This window comes from Cervus elaphus, chromosome 19 (genome assembly GCF_910594005.1).
Source record: "Cervus elaphus chromosome 19, mCerEla1.1, whole genome shotgun sequence".
NCBI classification, from domain to species: domain Eukaryota; kingdom Metazoa; phylum Chordata; class Mammalia; order Artiodactyla; family Cervidae; genus Cervus; species Cervus elaphus.
The window spans coordinates 90,491,169-90,516,494 of NC_057833.1; the positions used below are offsets into that span (position 1 = coordinate 90,491,169).

Sequence of the window (25,326 nt, forward strand, 5' to 3'; positions counted from 1 at the left end):
GTGCCATCTGATCTTTTTCTCTTTTGTATTTTTCCTGTTTATCTACAAGTTTTATTTAAAGAACTGTGGTTAGTATAGGTGACTCAGACAGTGAAGAATCTGCCTGCCATGCAGGAGACCAGGGTTTGATCCCTGGGTTGGGAAGATCCCTTGAAGAAGGAAATGGCACCCTCTCCAGTATTCTTGCCTGGAGAATCCCATGGACAGAGAAGCCTGGTGAGCTGCAGTCCATGGGTTCCCAAAGAATTGTACACAGCTGAGTGACTAACACTTTCCCTTTAATTTATCCTACTACATAATTAACTACTAAAATAAGAATCTTTTAGAAACAAAGTTTGAGTTCCTGATTTAAAACAGAAAATAAAGGAAAAAGTAAAATGTTTAAAATAGGCTGTGCTTGCTCCATTTTTTATCTTCCTGTTAAGCTTCTTTCACAATGAATATTGTGGTTAGGAAGAATTACATAACTTTGTTCTGTGTTTTGATTGCATGTTGCAGATTTATAAATAATTTTGATAACAGTATATTGTACCTGAGACCCAATAAAATGACTTTTCCCCCCATTTTAAATATAAATTTGTATTCTCTATTCCGATAGTTAATGTAGGTTGCTTTATTATAGAGCATGACATGATGATCTTATTTTTTACGTTTTGAAATACCCAGTTGCTGTTTCTTATGAAAGGATAATAAACGGACATCATTCTTTTTTGGGGAAAGAATATCTGCAGTCTTGTTTCTGAAGTATTTCAAATTCCGTCTTCAGTGAATCAGCTTGTAACTCAGCCGGCAGAGTAGAATACTGTTGATGTTAAAAGGTCTTTCTTTTTGTGATTTCTTATTTGCTTAGTTGTTGGAAAATGGAGTTGATCTAAGTGCCTGTTTTTATTTCCTATTCCCATATGGCCCATTGTCTTCTAGAGGAAAACTGCTCCACAGTAAGCCCTGTTGCTTATTACTGGTAACAATTATTGGTACTGGTTAATTTCAAACCTACCGCACTAAGGGAAGAAGACAATTTTGCTTGACACTTGGAATTTAGTTCTAAAATCAATCTCTTAAATGCTTTCTTTCTCTGAATTTCCCCATTTAAATTTAACTTGCCTATGACCAACATAAAATTTGCATGAGTTGCGAAATCCAAGGCAAAATATCAAAAACGATGCTATAAAACCGTTCAGCAGCTTAGTTGCCAACACAGTGTTTTTAAAGTTAAAACTAGCAATCGAAATCACAAATGTTATTTAGGAAAGGTTAAATTGCCATTTCGGACATTTACCCTGGCTTCTCCTCATTTTTATAAACTACATAGTAAATAAAATTGGTAGCTAATCTTTTTTAAAGCTATATGTGTCTTTAAGGAAACATTAAATAGGAAAGCTATTAATAAAAATTGCTAAAAATTTACTCACTGTATTTCTTTAGGATTTTTTTTTATTCATCCTAATGGAAACACATTGTATTTTGCTTCATGTTGCTAAGTAAGTTTGGTATATTTGAGAAGGCACAGGTTTTGGAACCACTGAAGCACAGCTTCAAATTTCAGCTTTGCTATTTACTAGGCCTACAATTGATAACACAGAAAACATACTACAACTCTTTGATTTTCACATTTGTGCTTTGGTGATCGTAATGCCTACCTCAGAGGGATTATATTTCCTCATTTGACTCCAACATGTAAAGCTTTATGCATAATACTTAGCATGTATTGGGTACTCAATCAAATATTAATTCTCTTCTTCTTCATTTCCTTCATTGTTCCTTTGATGTTTGAAACTTTCTTTATCATTTTATCAGATATGCAGAAAATATCCACCAGTTGCCAGTTAAATTATTGAAAAAGACCAGCCTGAATAAATTACAAGCTATATTTTGAAGGAAAAGGAAATTGCTACCAGGATTTACTGGTAATACAAATTGCTTCTTTCATTTTCTGCTTGTGAAACTAATTAAATCCAATATTTTGCATATCTCAGAGTAAGCTGGGAACTCTCTCATCATCCATTTCTCTGGTGACATTCCTTACACCCCCTTCGGTGAGTCCGTTTGGGACCCATTGAAGTCTGACAAGTAGCGTGACTGACACGGCAGACACACAGATCACAAACACAGTGGAAGTGGAACAGAAGATGAAAACACCTAACATGAAGGCCCTCAGCCTCCCAGATGAGCAAAACAGCAATTAGAATAATAGTTTCAAAAAACTTATCTTTTTTCCATTCCCTGATTATAAATGATGATGTTTTCTTAGAACGCCTGGAGGTTTGGAGTGCTGGAGTCCAGTCATCATTTCATTTTAGCAAGCAGCAGTATCACCTGGAGGACATCTTATAAAGATGGCCTCCAGAGCTTCTGATTCAGTAGGTCTGGGGTGGGGTCTGAGAATTCATATTTCTAACTGCTTCCTAGGTGAAGTTGCTACCCCTGTGCTGTGGGGGTATAGAGAAGAAGTCCCCATTTCTTAAGCAAGAGACTGATTTTTCTGCCTGAGATTTTTCACTGAATTTAGAAAACTTTTTTTTTTCTTTTTAGTATTTTCTATGTGTCTAGTACTGAGATAGCCTCAAGCCTCATGTGTCTTATCCTTTCAGACCATGGATTTTTGCTTAACTAAGGGACTCTACTGCACAATTGCACTCATCTCACATGCTAGTAAAGTAATGCTCAAAATTCTCCAAGCCAGGCTTCAGCAATACGTGAACCATGAACTTTCAGATGTTCAAGCTGGTTTTAGAAAAGGCAGAGGAACCAGAGATCAAATTGCAAACACCCGCTGGATCACTGAAAAAGCAAGAGAGTTCCAGAAAAACATCTATTTCTTCTTTATTGACTATGCCAAGCCTTTGACTTTGTCAAAGTCAAGTACTGTCTCTCCCTAAAGAGAAGACTCTTGAGAGTCCCTTGGACTGCAAGGAGATCCAACCAGTCCATCCTAAAGGAGATCAGTCCTGGGTGTTCATTGGAAGGACTGATGCTGAAGCTGAAACTCCAGTACTTTGGCCACCTGATGCAAAGAGTTGACTCACTGGAAAAGACTCTGATGCTGGGAGGGATTGGGGGCAGGAGGAGAAGGGGCCAACAGAGGATGAGATGGCTGGATGGCATCACCGACTCGATGGACATGAGTTTGAGTAAACTCCGGGAGTTTGTGATGGACAGGAAGGCCTGGCGTGCTTCGATTCATGGGGTCGTAAAGAGTCAGACACGACTGAGCGACTGAACTGAACTGAAGTCCATGTTCATGAATAGAAGAATCAATATCATTAAGGTGTCAGTTATTCCCAACTTGAGGTACAGACTCAATGCAACCTCAATTAAAATCCCAGTAAGTTACCTTGTGGATATCTCAAACTGATTCTAAAGTTTACATGGAAAGGCAAAAGACCCAGAACAGTCAACACAATATTAAAGAAGAAAGCTTGGAGAACTGGAGAACCATCAGTTCTCCAGCTTGAAGCTTGGAGAACCACCCAAAACACGTATAATATAAAGACAGGGACTTGACATTCTTTATCTGGTAGTGAGAGAAACGATATCTTTCACAGAGAAGTTTTAATCTTAATGAAATCCAACATTAAAGCCCAATTTCTTCTTTCATGGATCACGCTTTTTTGTGTTGTATCTAAAAAGTCATTACCACACTGAAGATCAGTTAGATTTTCTTTTATTTTTATTCTAGGAGTTTTAAGGTGTACATTTAGGTCTATGATCCATTTTGAGTTAACTTTGTGATAGGTGCAAGGTCTGTGTCTGAATTCTTTTTTTTTTTCCTCATGTGAATATTGAGTTGTTCCAACCTCATTTGTTGAAAAGACTTCTCCCTTAAATTGTCTTTGCACCTTTGTCAAAGTTTAGTTGAATATATTTGTGTAAGTCTTTTTCTGGGCTCTCTGTTCCATTCCATTGACCGATTTTCTTATTTCTGTTGATACCACACTGTTTTGATTACTGGGGATTATAAAGGAATGTCAAGTCTCTTTATATATTATTTGTGTCTACCTTTATATCATACGTGTTTATCTATTGCTTCTTTTTAAACACATGTTTAAAAAGCACATGTTCTGTACATTTCATTAATGTTTCTCTGCAGACATTGTATATTCGTATATAGCTTTCTCACTCCCCATTTTACATCTGTGTAATGTTCCTTTATATGTATTGAACATAATTTATTTAACTAGATCTTACTGAAGGATTTACACTGTTGCCAGTATTCTGCTATACACACAATATTGCAAAGATTAGGTGTTATTTCCTAAATTTATAAGCATATCAGTAGAATACATTCCTAAAAAGGGATGGGTTGCTCAAAGGAAATGTGAATGTTAAATTAATAAATAGCACGAAACTGCTTCCCATAAAGGTTATGCTCTCACCAGCAGTATAAGATAACAAATGATCCTACACCCTTGACAACAGTGTTTTATCAAATTTCTGACACTCTCCAATCTTATAGAGTGAAAAATGGTACTCAGTGTAATTTTAAATTATGTATGGTTTATGAATTAGGTATAGTGCCTTTTCATGTGTTAAGAGCCCTTGATATTTTTCTGTGAACAGTTTATTCATAAATTTTGCTCATTTTCTGAAAATTGGATTCCTGTTCCTTTTGTCACAATGCATATTTCTCTTTGTTCCTTTAACAGCTTGATGCTATTAGTATATTTATTTGGTATTGATATTGTTCTGCTTACAGTACATCTTTGCCATATTTTATTTTCAATCTTCCTTAGATTTAAGGACTTTGAATATATTTTTAGTTCCAAAACAACTTTCTCTGTGCTGGTGACTATACCCTCAAGTCTCCATTCCCGTTTCTTGCTTTCTCTTACCTTTTCCACTAGTTTGGCCTCCATAGAAGGATTCTGATTATCCCGTGATAGACTAGAGATCTCTTCAAGAAAACTAGAGATACCAGGGGAACATTTCATGCAAAGATGGGCTCAATAAAGGACAGAAATGGCATGGACCTAACAGAACCAGAAGATATTGAAAAGAGGTGGCAAGAATACACAGAAGAACTGTACAAAAAAGATCTTCCTGACCCAGATGATCACGATGATGTGATCACTCACCTAGAGCCAGACATCCTGGAGTGCAAAGTTAAGTGGGCCTTAGGAAGCATCACTACAAACAAAGCTAGTGGAGGTGATGGAATTCCAGTTGAGCTATTCCAAATCCTAAAAGATGATGCTGTGAAAGTGCTGCACTCAATATGTCAGCAAATCTGGAAAACTCAGCAGTGGCCACAGGACTGGAAAAGGTCAGTTTTCATTCCAATCCCAAAGAAAGGCAATGCCAAAGAATGCTCGAACTACCGCACTTGATTCTTTGGGCTCCATTAGTTCAGTTGTGACCAAAGCATGCAGAAGGATTTTGGTAGAAGGAAATGCCAAAGAATGCTCAAACTACCGCACAAGTGCATTCACCTCACACACTAGCACAGTAATGCTCAAATCCTCCAAGCCAGGCTTCAACAGTATGTGAACCGTGAACTTCCAGAGGAACCAGAGATCAAATTGTCAACATCTGCTGGATCATAGAAAAAGCAAGAGAGATCCAGAAACACATCTACTTCTGCTTTATTGACTACACCAAAGCCTTTGACTGTGTGGATCAAAACAAACTGTGGAAAATTCTGAAAGAGATGGGAATACCAGACCACCTGACCTGCCTCCTGAGAAATATGTATGCAGGTCAGGAAGCAACAGTTAGAACTGGACATGGAACAACAGACTGGTTCCAAATCGGGAAAAGAGCACATCAAGGCTGTATATTGTCACCCTGCTTATTTAACTTATATGCAGAGTACATCATGAGAAATGCTGGACTGGATGAAGCACAAACTGGAATCAAGACTGAATATCAATAACCTCAGATATGCAGATGACACCACCCTTATGGCAGAAAGCGAAGAAGAACTAAAGAGCCTCTTGATAAAAGTGAAAGAGGAGAGTGAAAAAGCTGGCTTAAAATTCAACACTCAGAAAACTAAGGTCATGGCATCTGATCCCATCATTTCATGGAAAATAGATGTGGAAACAATGGAAATGGTGACCGATTTTATTTTCTTGTGCTCCAAAATCACTGCAGATGGTGACTGCAGCCATGAAATTAAAAGATACTTGCTCCTTGGAAGAAAAGTTACGACGAACCTAGAGAGCATATTAAAAAGCAGAGACATTACTTTGCTGACAAAGGTCCATCTAGTCAAAGTTATGGTTTTTCCAGTACTCATGTATGGATGCGAGAGATGGACTATAAAGAAAACTGAGCACCAAAGAATCGATGCTTTTGAACTGTGGTGTTGGAGAAGACTCTTGAGAGTCCCTGGACTGCAAGGAAATCCAACCAGTCCATCCTAAAGGAAATCAGTCCTGAATATTCATTGGAAGGACTGATGCTGAAGCTGAACCTCCAATACTTTGGCCACCTGATGCGAAGAACTGACTCACTAGAAAAGACCCTGATGCTGGGAAAGATCAAAGGTGGGAGGAGAAGGGGACAACAGAGGATGAGACGGTTGGATGGCATCACCGACTCAATGGACGTGAGTTTGAGTAAACTCCAAGAACTGGTGATGGACAGGGAAGCCTGGCGTGCTGCATGTGACCCCATGGATCACAAAGAGTTGGACATGACTGAGCGACTGAACTGAACTGATCCCCTCCTTTGAGCTGCTGTGTTCCTTTTAATAGGTTGACATTTCGTTTAGATGGAAGCCACCATCTCTTGGATGGTATGGAACTGGCTGTCAGTAAGAGACACGCATATTTTAAATTTGATGTGTAAGCAAAGAAGGAGCTGGCAAGGGGGCACTGCTCTGCAAAGGACATAAAGGAACAAGAGGAGGATATGGGGCAGATCTCATCAATCTGCAAGTCAGCCCACAGCAGCTGCTGATCCGGCAGCTGCTGGAGGACGGCATATAGCTTATGTGCAAATATGGCCTCTTTCCCTTGTTAGAACCACTTCCAATAGCCCAAGAAACACCATGTGCCTCCCAGATAAGGGAGGAATCCCTGATCTTCCACAAAGGTGCCACTGGGCTTTCAAACATCATAGATAATGAAGCCCTGAGTTACAGTATCTTTTTCTCTCATTTTAAAAAATAACACAGCTGCTTTTAAATCATCTGTTATTTGCATGGTTATGACAGAATACAATGACCTTCAGGCTTGTTCTTAGCCAAAGAAGTAACTTTCAGACCTCCAACTCTTAGATAGATGCCCCAAGACAAAAAGCTCAGAAACCTTCCTCACTGAATACCTTAATGCTTTGCTTCAAAAAACACTGAAGGTTTCAGTGTTCAAAAAACAGCAGTTCAAAAAACACTGCTCGAAGGTTAGATAAATTAATATTTGCATTAAAAGTCTGGGAATCTTACAAAACAAGCTCCTGCAGTTTATTATTTACTGAGTATACAAAGAGGAAGGGTGGGGAGGGATAAACTAGGATCTGGGATTAGCAGATAGAAACTACTATATACAAAATAAACAACAAGGTCCTACTGTATAGCATGGAGAACTATATTCAATATTTTATAATAACCTATACAACACCTTGTAAGAACCTATAAGGGAAAAAGAACATATTAAAAATAATGTATTTATAACTGAATCACTTGGATGTATACCAGAAACTAACACAGTATTTTAAATTAATTATATTTCAGTAAAAAATAATTTTATAAATTTACTGGGTATGTATAATTGTACTAGATGCTAAGCTAGACTCTAAAGACAAAAATATGAACTCTGAGCTTAAAGAGCTCAGTCTATTAAAAGAAAAGGAGAATCATATAAAGAAATACAATATTACGTGATAAGGACAAGAATAAAATATGTGCAGGGTCCAAAGGTTAACACAAAGGAGGCACAGTGACAAGAAGGTACAGAGGAATTCACAATCAGATAGACTTTAAACAGTAAATAGGATTTTGCCCAGGGGCCAGAGGGATTACAGGTCAAAGGAAAGACATAAACCAAGTTCCAATTTGGGATAGCCACTTTGAAAAATCTATCCTAGAGAAACAATGATGACTAATAAAAACTCTCTGACTTCATGGAAGTAGGTGGGGACCAATAAATAAATCAGTAATTAATGTTCAGTGTGATAAATACTGCAATAGGGGTGAGTAGAGAGTATTAGAGGTTTAAGGGCCAAGTGGAAATAAGATCTAAATTTAGATGCTAGGAGTGAACAGAAATTAGCCAGATGGGGATGTCCCTGGTGGTCCAGTGGCTGAGAATCCACCTGCCAATGCAGGGGACAAAGGTTCAATCCCTGGTTTGGGAAGATTCCCACATGCCAAAGAGCAACTAAGCCTGTGCGCCACAGCTACTGAGCCCACGAGCTCTAAGAGCCCATGAGTTGCAACAAGAGAAGCCACCGCAATGAGAAGCCTGCACACCACAACCAAGAGTGGCCCCCACTTGCCACAAGTAGAGAAAATCCCGCTTGCAGCAACAAGGGCCCAGTGCAGTCAAAAATAAATAAATGCTGAAAAAAAACACAAAAGAAATGAGCCGGATGAAACATGTTATCTACCAAGAGGGAAGTGTAGGATGGTGTCAGAGAGGAATAATATCATAGGTACAGAGAAGAGCATACGGCAAGACAAAGAGACAGGGATGGTGGGATAAGGGAGGAAAGGAGAAGGGATGGCAGAGCAGGGAGACAGGGATGGTCAGAAGGCAGTTCAGTGTGACAAGAGGCATAAAGGTCTGAGATAAGGCTGAAGAGGAAAGCAAGAATTGTAATGGGAAGGATCTTTTAAACTGGAGTCTGGGCATTATCTTGAGGGCAATAAGGAACAAAAAATGTATCTAACTTGGGAAGACTTGTTCAGATTTGTGTTTGAGAAAAAATAAGTAACTATAATACAATGAATGAAACAGAAAAGAAACATAGAATCTTGAAGTAAATAAAATAGCTACAGTAGTCTAGGAAATAGCTTATGGCTTCTCTGGTGGCTCAGAGGGTAAAGCGTCTGTCTGCAATGCTGGAGACCCAGGTTCGATCCCTGGGTCGGGAAGATCCCCTGGAGAAGGAAATGGCAACCCACTCCAGTACTCTTGCCTGGAAAATCCCATGGACAGAGGAGCCTGGTAGGCTACAGTCCATGGAGTCACAAAGAGTCAGACACAACTGAGCGACTTTACAAGTCTGAACTAAGATAATAGCAACAAAATAAAGAAAATGGGTGGGAAGAACTGAGATACTTGGGTAGAATCAACAAGTCTTGCAAGGGATCTGATGTCATAGAGAGAGAGGAAAAAAAGGAGGCAAAGATGAAACTTCTGATTTGGGCAAAAGGTAGAACGCTGTACTGTCAAGTAAAATAAAGAAAAGGGGAAAATGGGTTTTGAGAAGGTGAAATAATCACTTTAATTACAGACAGAGTCTGAGATGTGTATAAGTTATTCAACTGAAGGTGTCCAACAAGCAGCTGAATATACAAAAACTCAAGACAAAGGTCTGGGCCAGAGATACAGATTTGAGAGTCAACCATATACAAAGTAAATGAAAACTAAAGCAATGAGAATAGATGAAATTGCCTAGGGAAAACGTACAAGGTAAAGAAAACAAAAAACCCAAGACAAAACCCCCACGGAACACTAACATTTAGAAGACAAACAGAAAAGCTAGGAGAGCAGACTGAAGGGAATGGCCAAAAAGAAAGATGAAAAAGGGGTAAGAACATAATGAATGCTTACTGTGTGTTAGGTACTGAACCAAGTGATGCATGCACCTTACCTCCTCTAATCCTTACAGGTGCTATGAGCAACTTACCATCATGACCTGCATCATTACAGGTATTTTGGGTTAGAGAGATCATTTTGCTCAGGTTTACATTTTGTTGGGCATAAGAAATGCAAGGGCTTCCCAGATAGCTCAGTGGTTAAGAATCTACCTGCCAATGCAGAAGACATGGGTTCGATCCTTGGGTCAAAAAGATGCCCTGGTTAAAGAGCTGACGACCCACTCCAGTATTCCTGCCTGGGAAATCCCATGGACAGACGAGCCTGGCGGGCTACAGTCCAGGGAGCCTCAAGAGTCAGACATGACTGAGCAACTGAAAACAACAAACAAAAATAAGAAACGCAACCAGGATTACACCCTCAACCCCCAGGGCCCTTATTCTTAGCTGCTACACTGTACTGCTTCCTATGAGACTTAAAAAGTATGGTATCACAAACACAAAGAAAAGCAGTGATTCAAAAAGAAAGACACCATCCCAGGAACAACCGTTCACTCAGCACCAAGATCCTGATGTTCTAACAACATTTTCTATTAAAAGGAGTCAGGACTCTGGGGAAATGGTTGATCTGAGGAATGGGCAGGAAAATATGTCAAAGGGACACAGAAGAACAACTGAACACTTCCAATGGCCATAATTTTAATAATTTGAGCAAAAAACCAACAAACAAAAATATTGGGTTGGCCAAAAAGTTCATTTGGATTTTTCTGCAAGATGTTATGGAGAAACCTGAACGAACTTTTGGCCAATCCAACAGTACTGGACTATGAACTGGCTGCTGCTGCTAAGTCGCTTCAGTCGTGTCTGACTCTGTGCGACCCATAGATGGCAGCCCACCAGGCTCCCCCATCCCTGGGATTCTCCAGGCAAGGACACTGGAGTGGGTTGCCATTTCCTTCTCCTGGAGTATAAACTAAATACCTGTAAGTCCATATTGGTATAAACAAACAAACAAATGAATAAGGGAGAAAAGACAAATCTAGGGTGGAAGAAATCCAAATAAATTATGTAGATTCTCACAACTCAAAGAAGTGGAGCAAACTCTCCACTCCTCAAGTGTGACTCCACATAGTGACTTCTTTCAAAGACTATGGTATGCAGAAAGGGGGAAGGAGAAGAGTGACTTTACAGCAGAGAAACACGACAGACACTATGTCAGCCAAGTAAGTGATCAAGGTTCACACCAATAATGGTAACTCATGTTGATGCCCTTGATTATGTTGTAATGAAAATGGACTTTTATCTCTGCAGTCTTTCTCTCAAAAACCTATAACCCCAATCTAAGTGTGAGAAAATTCCCTACCGAGGAACATTCTACAAAATCTCTAACCAGCACACCTCAAAACTGTCAAGTTATCAAACACATGGAAAGTCGAAGACACTGTCACAGCCAAAGAGGTAAAGGATACATGTTCATGAAATGTAACATGGTATCCTGAATGCTCTCCTGGAACAGAAAAGGCACAAGCTACAAACTAATGAAATCTGAATAAAGTATGGACTTCCATTCATTATAATGTATCAATATTGGCTCATTAATTGCAAAATCTGTACTAGATTAATGTAGGATATTAACAGTAGGGAAACTGAGTGATGGGTTTATGAGAACTCTATGCACTGTTTTTGTAATCTCTCTGTAAATCTAAAACTGTGGTAAAATTAAAAGGTTATTTTTTAGGGGCTTCCCCAGTGGCTAAGACTCTGTGCTCCCAATATAGTGGGCCTGGTTTCAATCCCTGGTCAGTGAACTAGGTCCCACATAGTGCAACTAAGGATCTCACATACCACTACTAAAAAAGGTCCTACATGCCACAACTAATACCCAGCACAGCCAAATAAATAAATAACAATTATATATATATATATAGCTATTTTTAAAAAGAGGAGACACATTAACTGTGTCAAAAACTGATAACAACAACAAAAAAGACAAAACCAAGGGCAGTTTCAAAGAATTAATGGAGTCAAAAGCCAGATGACATCAGGCAGAAAAGTGAGTAAAAGCTGAGAATGGGACTATAAGTATATACAGCTTCTTCCAAGAAGTTTGATAAAGATGGGGAGAATAAATCAGAGCCAGAAGTAGAGATAAGCTGAAGATAGTGTTTTTTGTTTTTAACCACAGCATAATTCACATACACTAAAATTCATCTTTTAAAGTATACAATTCAGTGCTCGCTTCGGCAGCACATATACTAAAATTGGAACGATACAGAGAAGATTAGCATGGCCCCTGCGCAAGGATGACACGCAAATTCGTGAAGCATTCCATATAAAAAAAAAAAAAAAAGAAAAGAAAATAAAGTGTACAATTCAGTGGTTTCCAGTATATACACAAGGCTGTACAACTACAACCACTATCTCCAGAGCATTTTCAATACTTCAAAAAGAAATGATAAAATTATCCACTAGGCACATACCCTGAGAAAATTGTAATTCAAAAGGACATATGTACTCCAATGTTCATTGCAACACTGTTTAAAATAATTAGGTCATGGAAGCAACCTAGATACGCACTGACAGATACATGGATAAAAAAGTAGAGTTGTATGTACACACACACAAACAGTGGAATATTACTCAGCTATTAGAAGGAACAAATCTGAGTCAGTTCCAGCAAGGCAGATGAAACTAGAGCTTATTATATAGAGTGAAATAACTCACAAAGAGAAAAACAAATATGGTATATTAACGTATATATATATATGGAATCCAGAAAAATAACACCAATAGACCTATTTACTCGCAGGAAAAGAGAAACAGACAAAGAACAGACTTGTGGACACAACAGAGGAAGGAGAGAGTGGGATGAATTGATAGAGTAGCAATGAAACATTTACATTACCATATGTGAAACAGTTAGCTAGTGGGAAGTTTCTGTATAATACAGGGAGCTCAGTTTGGTGGTCTGTGACAACCTAGAGGGGTGGGATAGGGTGGAGGGTTGGAGGGCGGTTCAAGAGGGAGGGGACATACGTATACTTATGGCTGATTCATTCTGTTGTATGTCAGAAACCAACATAACACTGTAAAGCAATTATCCTCCAATTAAAACAAAATTTTTAAGTAATTACTTAAATAAGTTGAATATGTTCATAAATAAGAAGATACAACACTATTATGATGTCAATAAAACCAAAATGATCCAGAGATTCAATACAATTTTTATTAAAAAAAAAAACCTAAAAAAAAAAAGCCTTTTTCACAGAAATGGAAAATGTAAACTTCAAATTCATGGGGAATTGCAAGAGTTCCTACATAGCCAAAACAATCTCAGAGGAGGAGGACTCACACTTTTCGAATTTGAACTTACTACAAAACTACAGTAATTATAACATCATGGTACTGACATATGGACAGACATATAGACCAATGTAATAGAATAAAAAGCCCAGAAATAAATCCTCACATATATGGCCAGTTGATTTTTGACAAGGGTGTTAATAAGATCATTCAGTGGTCAAACAACAGTCTTTTCAACAAATGCTACTGGGAAAACTGGGTATCAGTTTGAGTTTATATCATATACAAAAATTAACTCAAAATGGATCAAAGACCTAAACTTAAGAGCTAAAATTATAAAATTCATAGAAGAAAACACTGGGGAAAATCTTTGTGACACTGATTTGGCAATCATTTAATAGAAATGACAAAAAGCAGAGGCAACAACAACAAAAAATAGATTAATTAGACTTCATCAAATCAAAGAACTTTTGGACATCAAAGGATACTATCAAGAAAGCAAAAAGATAACCTAATGAATGGGAGAAAATATCTGCAAATCATTTCTCTCATAAGGAATTAATATCCAGAATGTATAAAAAAATTCCTAGAACTCAACAACAAAACATAAATAATCCAGTTAAAAAATGGGCAAGTGTCTTCTTGAATAGAGATTCCTACAAAGATACATGAATAGCAAATAAGCACATGAAAAAATGCTCAATGTCACTAGTCATTAGGGAAATGCAAATCAAAACCACAGTGAGATATCACTTTACATACACGGTTGCCTCTGATAAAAAATATATGTTTGCAAGGATGTGAAGAAACTGGAACCCTTGTACACTGTTGATGGAAAGGTAAAATGGCATAGCTTCTATGAAAACTGAAATGCCAATTCCTCAAAAAAATGAAAAATAACAGAATTAACATATGACCCAGTAACTTTGCTTCTATGAATATATCCAAAAGACCCAAATGCAGGGTCTCAAAAAGATATTTCTACCCTCATGTTTATAGCAGCATCGTTAACAACAGATAAAATACAAAAAAAAAAAAAAAATACAGAAGCAACCAACAGGTCCATCGATAGGTGAGCAGAGAAGCAAAATGTGGTACACAGTTACAGCAGAATAGTACTCAGCCTTAAAAAGGAAGGAAATCCCTTGAGGCCACTAAGCAAAGTATGCCAGTCACAAAAACACAAATATGGTGTAACTCTTCTCATACGAGCTACGCAGAGTAGTGAAAATCATAGATACAGGAAGGAGGGTGGTTCCTGCCAAAGGCTCAGAGGAGGAAGAAATAGGGAGTGGTTGTTTAATGGGTGCAGAACTGGAGTTTTGCAAGATGAATAATTACAGATATGAATGGTGATAATGGTGGCATAACATGAATGCACTTAAATACCACCAAATCATACACTTAAAAATGGCTGAGGTGTTTTTATTTTATGTTTTGTGTATCTTACCACAATTTAGAAAACTGAGGAAAAAATGAGAAGCATTCAAGGCTTCAAGTACCTCTTTCACTGTTTGCTGCTGCTGCTAAGTCACTTCAGTCGTGTCTGACTCTGTGCGACCCCATAGACGGCAGCCCACCAGGCTCCCCCATCCCTGGGATTCTCCAGGCAAGAACACTGGAGTGGGTTGCCATTTCCTTCTCCAATGCATGAAAGTGAAGAGTGAAAGTGAAGTCACTCAGTCGTGTCCGACTCTTCGCGACCCCATGGACTGCAGCCCACCAGGCTCCTCCGTCCATGGGGTTTTCCAGGCAAGAGTGCTGGAGTGGGGTGCCTTCGCCTTCTCTGTCACTGTTTGCTAATACTTCTAAATTCTTAGAATACTTCTAGAGACCATTACAACTATTAAGCTGGACATTTTTATACCGAAATAGATTTCTTTAGCCTTCTGTCCACCTTAGACATATAAAGCCTACCTTAGACATAAAGCCTTTGAGAAAGCTGATGTTTCTCTCCTAGCTATCTGCATTGTAATAGCAGACACTTTGTTTCCACCACTGCATATGTACAATGGAAAAAATTCAAACATATGCAAAGGAAGAGAGAAAAGAATAATGAAACCTCATATAGCTATCAGCCAGCTTAAACAATTAACCAACTCATATCCATCCACTCACTTTGCTCTTTTTTCCCCAGTGGATTATTTTGAAGCCAATCCCAAACATCGTATCAATTCAACCATAAAGATTTCAGTATTTCTACTTACTAAAAGATACTGTTTAAAGATACTGACAGTTTCCTGCACAAGTTCTTGTACTGGTGGGTCAGATTTCGGATATACACATTCCTCCAGTAAACCATGTATTAGAAAAAGGAATTATATATATTCATTCATTCTACTGTATTCTTTACAAGTTAAATCACTGAAAGTAGGGTCTCTCACACACACACACCCCCTCTCCTGTTCCATCTCTCAGAGGTAACTGAGTTTTAAAGGATAAAAGTTATTTGGTCTATGATAACACAATAATATTATATTATTATACAGAAAGTAATTCTTCATGTAGCTGCGTATTTTATAAAACAAATGCAGTAAAACTAGCCTGATGCAGAAAATTTTTATTCAACTGTCCTTACCTTTGGTTGGACTGAGATTCTGATCTATAAATCCTCTTAGTTCTGCATTTGTAGAATTCAAACCAACCTGAATAAAATAGTTTAAAAAATTATAAATAAGATTTTAAATAATATGTGATCACTTAATAAGCCATTATTAATAACTTCCTACCAGAAGTCCATATCAAATATTATACATAGTCACATAAAGATGAGCTAATTATATCAGATATAAGAACAGGGTTAAAATGCTGCCATACTGCTTGAAATGGGAAAAATATTGCATTGTCCACATTAAGATAAAAGTTAATGAAACAGTGTTACTTGTGAGCAGAAGTGAGATCTACACATTTTACTGATGGCTTTTTTTCTTAAGCAAGTAATGTAGCAGTTGTGAAGCTGCCAAAACATATACCAAAATTCCACCCTCACTGCTGCCCACCAACATGCCTCTCCTTTTTAAGCTCTTCTACAAAAAGAAAAGAAAGGTGAAACTCTTGTTGGTGCTCTACTGTAAACAGAAAGCAACGAAGGCAAAGGCAGCCTTTAATACATTCCATGCTTAATACAATGGAATTGTTTAATCCAAGTATTACGATAACTTCAAAAGCATCAGTTTATACCTTTTTGTTATTATACAAAAGTAACGGCAAAAACCTCAACTAAAACCACACATCACAGTCCAGAGTTCACAGTTACTGGATTACTGTTACGTTTAAACACCTGCTCTTACTGCTCAACTTCTGCAGAGTGAAGTAACAAACGAATTCGGAAACTTTTAAGCAGCTGTACATCTGTGCCTTTGTAACCAACATATTATACTCTAAAAAGATAAAGGTCAATTCTAGATCAACAGTGTGTGTCATCTGGGTCTCATGGATGGAGAGGAGTGTTTGTATTCAGAGCTTAGATAAATACTACTAAAATGTTTAAGTTCAAACTTCAAAAATATATTAATTTCTGTTTTCATAAACACAGTTTAAAGGTGCAAAGAAAAAGTAGATCATTTGAGAGTAGGAAAAGTTGGCGAGGAAAGGCATTTTAAAATATTAGCTATTCTTTTCTTATTTTATGTATTTAAAAAGGACCTCTCTATATAATGTGTCACAGATCAAGAGAAGAAAAGTTAACTCATTTTACATAAAATTTTTCATCAAATAAGATCCTGAGAAAAGTTTTCTATCTGAATGTTCAAACAATGTGTTGCCTAGTCTAAGCAGTCATTGTCTACTGAATAAAAAATGTCCAAAGCTTAAATGTTTGAGTCAAATGCTACTCCCTAAGAACAGCAGTATAATTTCACTGATATTTAATGTTTCAGATAGATATAACTGAAAGAAAACAGGATTCAAAGCGAGACAATCTGTGCTCAAAGGTTACCTCTACCATTCATTCACAAGCAAGGTGTTCATGCAACATTGTCATGGGAATGACAATACATACACATACAACAAACTCAGGCAGCTCTTTAAACAAATTAAAAAATTATGTAAACATGTTCATTAATGCAAAGCAGTATTCAAGTCTGAGTTGTTAACTCAAAGGGCAACAGGTTTATTCCTTTAACACTGACGTCGACAATTCATAGGAGAGACACAAATGACCAATGAGTATATAGATAATAATATATGTAATACCAGTTTGATCTAACTAGCAATCAGAGAAATGTAGCAAATTACATACCATTTTTTGCTGACTAGATTGACAAAGATTAAAAATAAAATAAAGTGGAACTGGCACCTTCATATACCAATGGTGAATATACAATTGGTGGTCTTTCTGAGATTCAATTTAGTAATATGAATCAAAGGTCCCCTAAAAAGTACATGCCTTTTGGGCCAATAATTTTGTAAGATTTTTGTTTCACAGAAATAACCCAATGAATTGACAAAAATTAAAAACTTAAAAAAGGGGAAAAAAATGAAAATAATGGCCAATATTAGGAAACTGGTGTAAGGTCCATAGAACAGATAACATTAAAAAGCCATTTAAAATGATGTTACAGAGTTATCAAGACAGGAGAAGATACTCATCATAGAGACTATGCTAAACAGTAAGTTACAAAACAATCTGGCCTCATTTTTATTAAAAAAAAAAAAATATGTATATATATATATATATATATATATATGTAGGACTTCCCTGCTGATCCAGTGGTTAAGACTCCACGCCTCCACTGCAGGGGACACAGGCTCAATCCCTGGTTGAGGAAGTTCTACACGTCACGTGGTACAGGCAAAAAAAATTGAAAAACTATATATAGATTTTGGTTCACATATATACACACACACACAAACACACACACATTTGTATATATGATATCTAATCTCTAGACTAGTTTATCTGTATTTTCTAATTTTTTGTAATGAATATTATGGCTTACATATTTTTAAAAGATTCTTTGACAAGGCAAAAAAGTATCTTTCAAGTTCTGTATTGTACGCTAAGTGAACTTAGGAGAGAACACATGTGCATTTTTGGTCAAGAAGAGGATCAGTGGATACCTGGCTCGCTCGCTCACTCAGTTGTGTCCTATTCTTCTGCGACCCCATGAACTCCAGCCCGCCAGCCTCCTCTCTCCATGGGATTTTCCAGGTGAGAATCCTGGAGTGGGTTCCCATGTCCTCCTCCAGAGGATCTTCCCAACCTAGAATCAAACCCGTGTCTCCTGCGTTGGCAAGTGGATTCTTTTATCACTGAGCCACTGGGAAAGCCCCATCAGTGGATAATAGATACTACTTGATACTACTTTATTTTACCCCAGATACAAAGAATATATTGCCAGCTCTGCAGAACTTTTTGCAAAGTGATCCACCCCACAATCCATGCAGTTCTGGTAGGACTGTTCATCTTAGAGCCTCCACTGTGCTGTGACGGCCTGGCTGGCCCCCCGACCCATGGTGAGGCAGCAAACCACGCATGGAACCCTACTTCCTTCTCTACAGTGACTTGTCTAAGAATGTGGGCCGAGCAGGGTCAACAAAAGCTCCTCCACGGAATCTGAAACATAAAAGTTAAAAGAAAAAAAAACTTCCTCTCTTCTGAGATTGAGCATTAGGATGCCAGTGTAGGCCATTCTGCCACCAGACAGAGCCAAAAGATGGAAAAAGGAGACAGAGCTCGGACGCCCCTCATTTGATCCCCTGAAAGCAGCTTTATTTGAAGCCAGAGTACTCCAGACTTTTCAGTTGTGCCAATCAATAAATGCCACTCTCTCTTTGCCCTAAGCTATTTTGAAAAGGGTTTCTAACACCTGCAACCATAAAAGACCTAGAAAGGCACCAAGACCAAGACAAAAGTTAACTCTTCACAAGAAACTGCTCTCATAAGAGAAATGTAAAATGAGAAATAGAAAATAAGGATGTAAATATTTACACATACATTTTTTTTTCACATACATTTATTAATGCTCCCATAAAACCATGGCAATCTCTTCCAGATCTAAGAGTCATTTTTCAGGGGCATATGATACGATTATCACTCCTTCCTTCTTGAAACACTTTACTTGGCTTCCACATCATCTGGGTAATGCTCTTTCCTTCCTTTCTATCCATTTCTTCTGTTCTTTGCTGCCTCTCCTTCTCCACAGTTGCTAGAGAATCCCTGTGTTCAGACCTTGGTCCTGATGGATTCTCTAGCCAAGCAAGAACTATATAATCACATGAAGTCCCCCCACTTTAAAATAATCTAATATGAAATGACTGCAAAATTTCTATAACCAGCCCCAAGCTTTCCCTAGAGCTCCAGAGTCATTATTTATCATTATATTAACTGGCTGGCCAATATCTCCACCTGGATGTTTTCAGGTCCCTCAACCTTAATATGTTCAAAACAATTTTTGAGTTTGCCACAAAATCCTGTACCTCCCCAAGAGATCCTCTTCTCATGAAACCGCAAAACCACATATCCAGTTACACAAGCCAAATGCTGAGAAATCTTTAACTTCTTCCCTGTCCCCATGTCCTAATTACTCAATAAGTCTTGCTGGCTGTTCCTTCTATACATCCTAGATTCAACCACTTTTCCCCATCTCCAGTATCATTACCCTAGCCGAGCTTACCATATTCTGCTGTCTGAACTACTGGGATAGGTACGAAATGAGTCCCCTGCATCTACTACGGCTTCTTCAGTCGATTCACCCAGTAGCCAGAATAAACTTAAAAATACTAAGTTAGGTCTTGAAATCATCCTCAAAAACTCCATTAGCTCCCCACTGACATTTAAAATATAACCACTCAGGACTTCCCTGGTGATCCAGTGGCTAAGAACCCACCTTCCAATGCAAGAGACACAGGTTCAATCCCTGGTCCCGGAACTAAGATCCCACATGCCATGGAGTAACAAAGCCTGTTCTCCACAGCTACTGAGCCCACAAGCCACACACAACAAAGACCCAAGCAGAGTCAAACAATAAATGAATTAATTAAACGAAATAAAACACATCCTGCTCATCCCCATTTTCAAGGCTCCCCATGATCTGGCCCCTGCTCTCTGGCTTCACCTCCTACCACTTGTGTGGCTTAGTTACTCTGTTCCACCTTGTCAACTGTCATCTGCTGTTCTCTGATCAACCGCACTTTCTCCTGCCTCTACCTGGGATGCTCTTTCCCCAGATATTCACATGGCTGACTCCTTCCTCCTGGATTGAGACTAAAGAGCATCGGTCTGTCTAAATGTCATTTCCTTAAAAAGGATGCTTCTGAATACCTTGCTGAAAGAGATCTCCACATTGCTATCGCTTTCTCTCCTCTTACTCTGTTTTATTGTTCTTCGTAACAGGTATCATGAACATTACATATTTATCATCTCCTCTCACTGACACTATAAATCCCAAGAAGGTAGGAGTCTGGAGTAGTGTTGAACATATTTATTTGCTGCAGAAAGATGGGGAGCGGAGAGATGAGAATGAATTGTTCATGGTGTTGTAAACTGATATGATCCCTCTAGTGAGTAGCTCAACAAAATATATTAAAAGGCCATGAACATGTGCTTATCTATTTCAGATGGCTAGTGGGCTTTATCAGACACTCAGACTACTTCAGTTCTTTCCCCTGTGGTTCCACCCAGGCTGAGGCCTGACCTCCCCAGGTCCCCAACTCCAGGGAATCAGGAGAGGGTCAGCTCATCAAACAGCCCTCTCCCCCAATGATGCTGGAGCAGGAAGAGAAACGAACAGCATACTCTTTGATGACGTCTAAATACACAAACAAAATAATGGGAGCATAGTTACCACTGGTTCAAATGCTTTTTTACTTTAAGGCAACAACTGTTAATACAGCAAACTGTACATATGGCTACGAAGATTTAAAGGACCTCTTTAAGCCAAAATATGCTTGTTAGTTGAATGGTAGTCATCCTTTTTGCTCAGGATAACTTTCACATTCTCTTTTTCCTGGAGGAGAGAAAAACAAGAAAAATCCCAATACACAGACTAAAACTTTGCTTCTTCTTTCCCCCAAACAGCAACTAAACAAATAGACACAAGAGCCACAGATTAAGGCAGGTGACACTGGATAATTTATCCTAAAAAAATTAATTATATGATAACAAAGCAAAGTCTGTATCTGCTTACAACTACTAGTGTGTGCTGAAAGCCACATCAATAACTGGAAAGTATAAGTTAGTAACCAGAGTGGGTGTTCTTATTTTTTTGATGCTCTTCTTTACCTGTATAATGGATATAATCTAGAAATATCTGTCTGGCTCACAAGATCTTTTTCCACAATAACACTTGTCTCTCTGGTCATAACTAACCAAACTACCAGTGGGTATCAGACTAGAGCTGTGCCAGAGGTCCTCCCCAAGGAGTTTGAAGTTAGAGCTGAAATAAGCAGACAGGATCTGTCAGGATACCCGCCTCCCTTCCTTGGTACCTCTCTGTCTCTCTTTCTCGGAACAGGCTGGTACTCTAACAAGTAGATCGAGATGCTGACTAACTGTGAACTCAGGAAGATGCTTTGCAGAGAGACACAGAGTAATGAAGCTAATGCACAGAAACACACAGAGATGACACATGAAAACTAAATACTGCTTCAATTCCTGGTAGATTTCAAGTTTCTGGACCCAGATCGTTCTGAGGGTCTGCTCAATTCCTACGCTTGCATTCCTTGAGACATCCCTTTATCCTTAAAATAAATTCCCTTTTGGTTTAAGGTAGCCCAAGCTGGTTTCTATTACCTGCAATCAAAGAGTCCAAACTAATAATCTGGGTATACTAATTATAATAAGTTATTTCCACATACGTTGTAGCATTTATTTTCTGGCATAATCCCTCCCCATAACTGGAAACAAACCCATTGGTATAATAACAATATAACTTGAAAGGAAGTAGATTCAGAAATGACAGTCTTAAACAAAAGAAAAAAAAAGAATAACTTCCCCAAAACAACTGAAGTCAGGAATCACCTCAAGGAGGACAGCAGGCTGCTTCTGAACAACATCTGATTGTACACATTTTTAAGGGCAAATCCAAAAGAAAAAAACTGAGCCAAAGAAAACAGTGATTTTTCTCAATAATGCCAAGTAACTCTCCAGCAAGCACCAAAGCAAATTTATTAACAGTACACCAAACAGGAGGGGGGTGGGAACATTTCTGGAGACAATTTGCAGCTGCTGAGTTGGAGCAACCTGGTAGCGGTTTGCAAGAAGGCTACCATGGCCGTGAGGGACGTGTAAAGTTCAGCGTTAAAGTTCAGTCTCTTTCTTCGCAGAAACAAAAACAGGTAATACACTGCTGCCGGTAAACCGAATTTGATTAGCCAAAATGGTGAAGAAAATGTGCACAGGAAAAAGTTTAACTCATTTTAAATACTTACATTTAAAAATTCACAAATACTTACATTTTTTGCCGTCATGTCAAACTGCATTCAATTTAAAATTCTGTAAAGCCATTAAAAAACAAATAAAAAAACTTCGTCTTCAATAATTCTTTAAAAGAATATCCTGTTAAAGGGAAAAAGAGGGAACAGTAATGTAATAGTCATCATCATCATAAGCAACATTTATGTCCTAATTACTATGTGATACTGTTTTTTAATTACCTAAATTAATCCTCATAACAACACTACGAGATGTGGACCATTCTGTCATTTTCCAAATAAAACTTGCAATTTAAAGATGTTAAATAATTCAACCAAACCAACTCAGCTAAGAAGTGACAGAGCCTGGACTTTGAAATATACTATGCTGGTGTAGATAATTCACTGAAAGCAACACCAGGGATTCTGGGAGAAATAGCCAATTCCAGCAATGGGGCAGGAAATGCACAAGATAAACCTAGAACACTTTGAGTAGCTAAAGTAAGGAATGACAGAGACATATTAAAAGTATACAGGAGACAGATTAGAGAGTCCACAACATAAAGGGACAACTTAAGCCAGTTTAAAGGGGCAATTAAGCACTTAAGTACATACTAATAACAACAGACTGTAACAGATTCTAAACCCAATGAATAAAATAATAATCCAAGAGTTCACACTTATAGAAACAAATAACAAGGAAGGGAAACGTCTTCTTTGCAATACAATTCCAACTAATACGTACAAAGAAATGAAGCAGTTAGAAAACCACCAATCTGTAAACACTGTGATATTAATGGATAAGCTAAGAATCATCAAAAGATGCTAAAATGATTAAATGAAATTTGGTGAGAAAAAGGATATTTATATAGTCTTGAAATATTTCCCTACAAGATACCTCTTACATCAAATTTTACAGTGAAGAAACCTGGCACATACCACTACAGCCAAGGTGATGAAAGCTACCTATGACCAATAACAGAATAAACCAACATCATGCATCTCCACAGGTGCACTGTGATGGACACAGTATCACTTATCAGGTATTTCCTAAAATGTATAATGATGAAGCAATGATGAAGCATGCAATGATGCTAATATGCAAATTGAGACATTCTATGAAACAATGGCCTGAGTTCTTAAAAATACTAGTTTATCATGAAAAACAGAGGAGAGCTAAAGAAACATTACAGATTTAAGACTAAAGTCATATGAAAATTACATTTAACGCATGATCCTGGACTGGACTTTGAATCGCAAAAAATAACCGCTATGAAGACCATTACTGGGGCAACTGGAAAAAGTGAAACATGGTTTGCAGACTGGATAACTGTATTGTTTCATTTCCTGCTTCTGATCAGAGGATTGTGTTCTTTTTTTTTTTTTTAAGTGAATGGGCTTCCCTGGTGGCTCAGACAGGAAAGAATCTGCCTGTAATGCAGGAGACCCAGGTTTGACCCCTGGGTTGGGAAGATGCCCTGGAGAAGGGAATAGCTAGCTACCCACTCCAGTATTCTTGGATGGAGAACCTCATGGACAGAGGAGTCTGGAGTGCTACAGTCCATGGAGTAGCAAAGAGTCAGACACAACTAAGTGATTAACACTTTCACTTTTTCACTTTCCTCAACCTTAAAAAAAATACACCAAAATATTTACTAGTGAAAGGGTATGACAGAAAAAACATACTTTCAAATGATCAATAAATGTATATAATTTGTATATATAGAGAAAGTAGAAGTGATAAAGCATGTGTGGCAAAATGTTGACAAACTAGTGATTCTAGGTCAGAGGTATTCAAAAGATCTTTTCCTATTTCTGCAACTTTTCTCTTATTTTAAAATTGTTTCGGGACTTCCCTGACGGTCCAGTGGTTAAGAATCTGCCTTGCAATGCAAAGGACATGGGTTCGATCCCTGGTCAGGGAACTAAGATCCCACTTGCCACAGAGCAACTCAGCCTGTGTGCTACAACTACTAAGCCCTTGCACCGCAAATAGAGAATCCGTGCGCCGTCATGAAAGATCCCCCATGACATAAGGAAGATCCCACATGCCACAGCTTAGACCCAACAAAGCCACATAATTAATAAATACTTAAAAATAAATAAACAAATAAAATTATTTCAAAGTTAAATCTTTAATAGGACATTCAAGGGGAAGAATAAAACTTAACTTTAAAAAGACCGTAAATAATAAGGGCTTAAAGCAATGGAGGCTCCAAACATCTGCCTCACAGGCTAGAATTTGAATCTACAAGTAAAACTGTGGGGAAGGGGGTGGTGAGGAAACATTTTTACCTTTCACTGAAACAGTGTGATTTTTCCAATGATAAAGAAAACATATGTTTAAAAGCCCAAGACCTGAAGTACAGCTGTGATTTCTGCTTTCCCACTGTAGCAGCAGATTTGATCACATCTACCATGAGTAAATATGAAAATCAAGTTCCTACACTGGAACTGTTTCACATTTATCAGTTATCTGTTATATACTCTTCAGTGTTACAAATATGAGATAAATGTTCCTGAAATCCCATCTCATTCACCAAACCAGCAATACGCCCAACTAAAACTACTACCTTCTGTCTCCCTCCCAGATGGGTTGGCCATGACATAATTCTGGTCAATGAAATATAAGCAGTCACTGTTAGGCTGGGCTGCCAGATTCAGCTAAATGCCCTTTCCCCCTCCTCTCCCATTTCTTCATTTTCAGAGTATGGCTGTAATGGTTACAGCTCCTTGTCTCTGAGCATCTGCTTCCTTATTATACTCAGTGTTCCAGACGGGATTATATTTCCTAAGGACTGGGTTAGTGAGTGGCACTGTCACTCAGGCAAACAACAAGAAATTAACAAGGTGTTATTATCTCAACACACAGTATCAAGAGGCGACGAATAAAAACACATCTTCGCTACAGTAACTGAGTTTAATAAGACAAAACATAATTTTGTTTGGTATTCCCTTTGCATCTT

The 25,326-nt window shown here is 38.1% G+C and overlaps 1 protein-coding gene and 1 non-coding gene across 3 annotated transcripts in view; one reads left to right on the forward strand and one right to left on the reverse strand.

Annotated features, from left to right (window-relative positions):
* Positions 1-25,326, reverse strand: part of TFDP2 (transcription factor Dp-2) — a 192,385-nt gene that overhangs the window by 121,957 nt on the left and 45,102 nt on the right. For both annotated transcript variants that reach the window (XM_043873632.1, XM_043873631.1), the window contains exons 2-3: positions 22,403-22,505; positions 15,585-15,651 (exon numbers count right to left, since the gene is read on the reverse strand). In XM_043873632.1, coding sequence (XP_043729567.1) covers positions 15,585-15,651; positions 22,403-22,429 — 94 coding nt within the window. In that variant the 5' untranslated portion in view covers positions 22,430-22,505. The remainder of the gene's footprint in view (positions 1-15,584; positions 15,652-22,402; positions 22,506-25,326) is intronic.
* LOC122676195 lies at positions 11,935-12,041 on the forward strand. Its single transcript, XR_006335479.1, has one exon. It is a non-coding gene; the product is annotated as a U6 spliceosomal RNA (small nuclear RNA).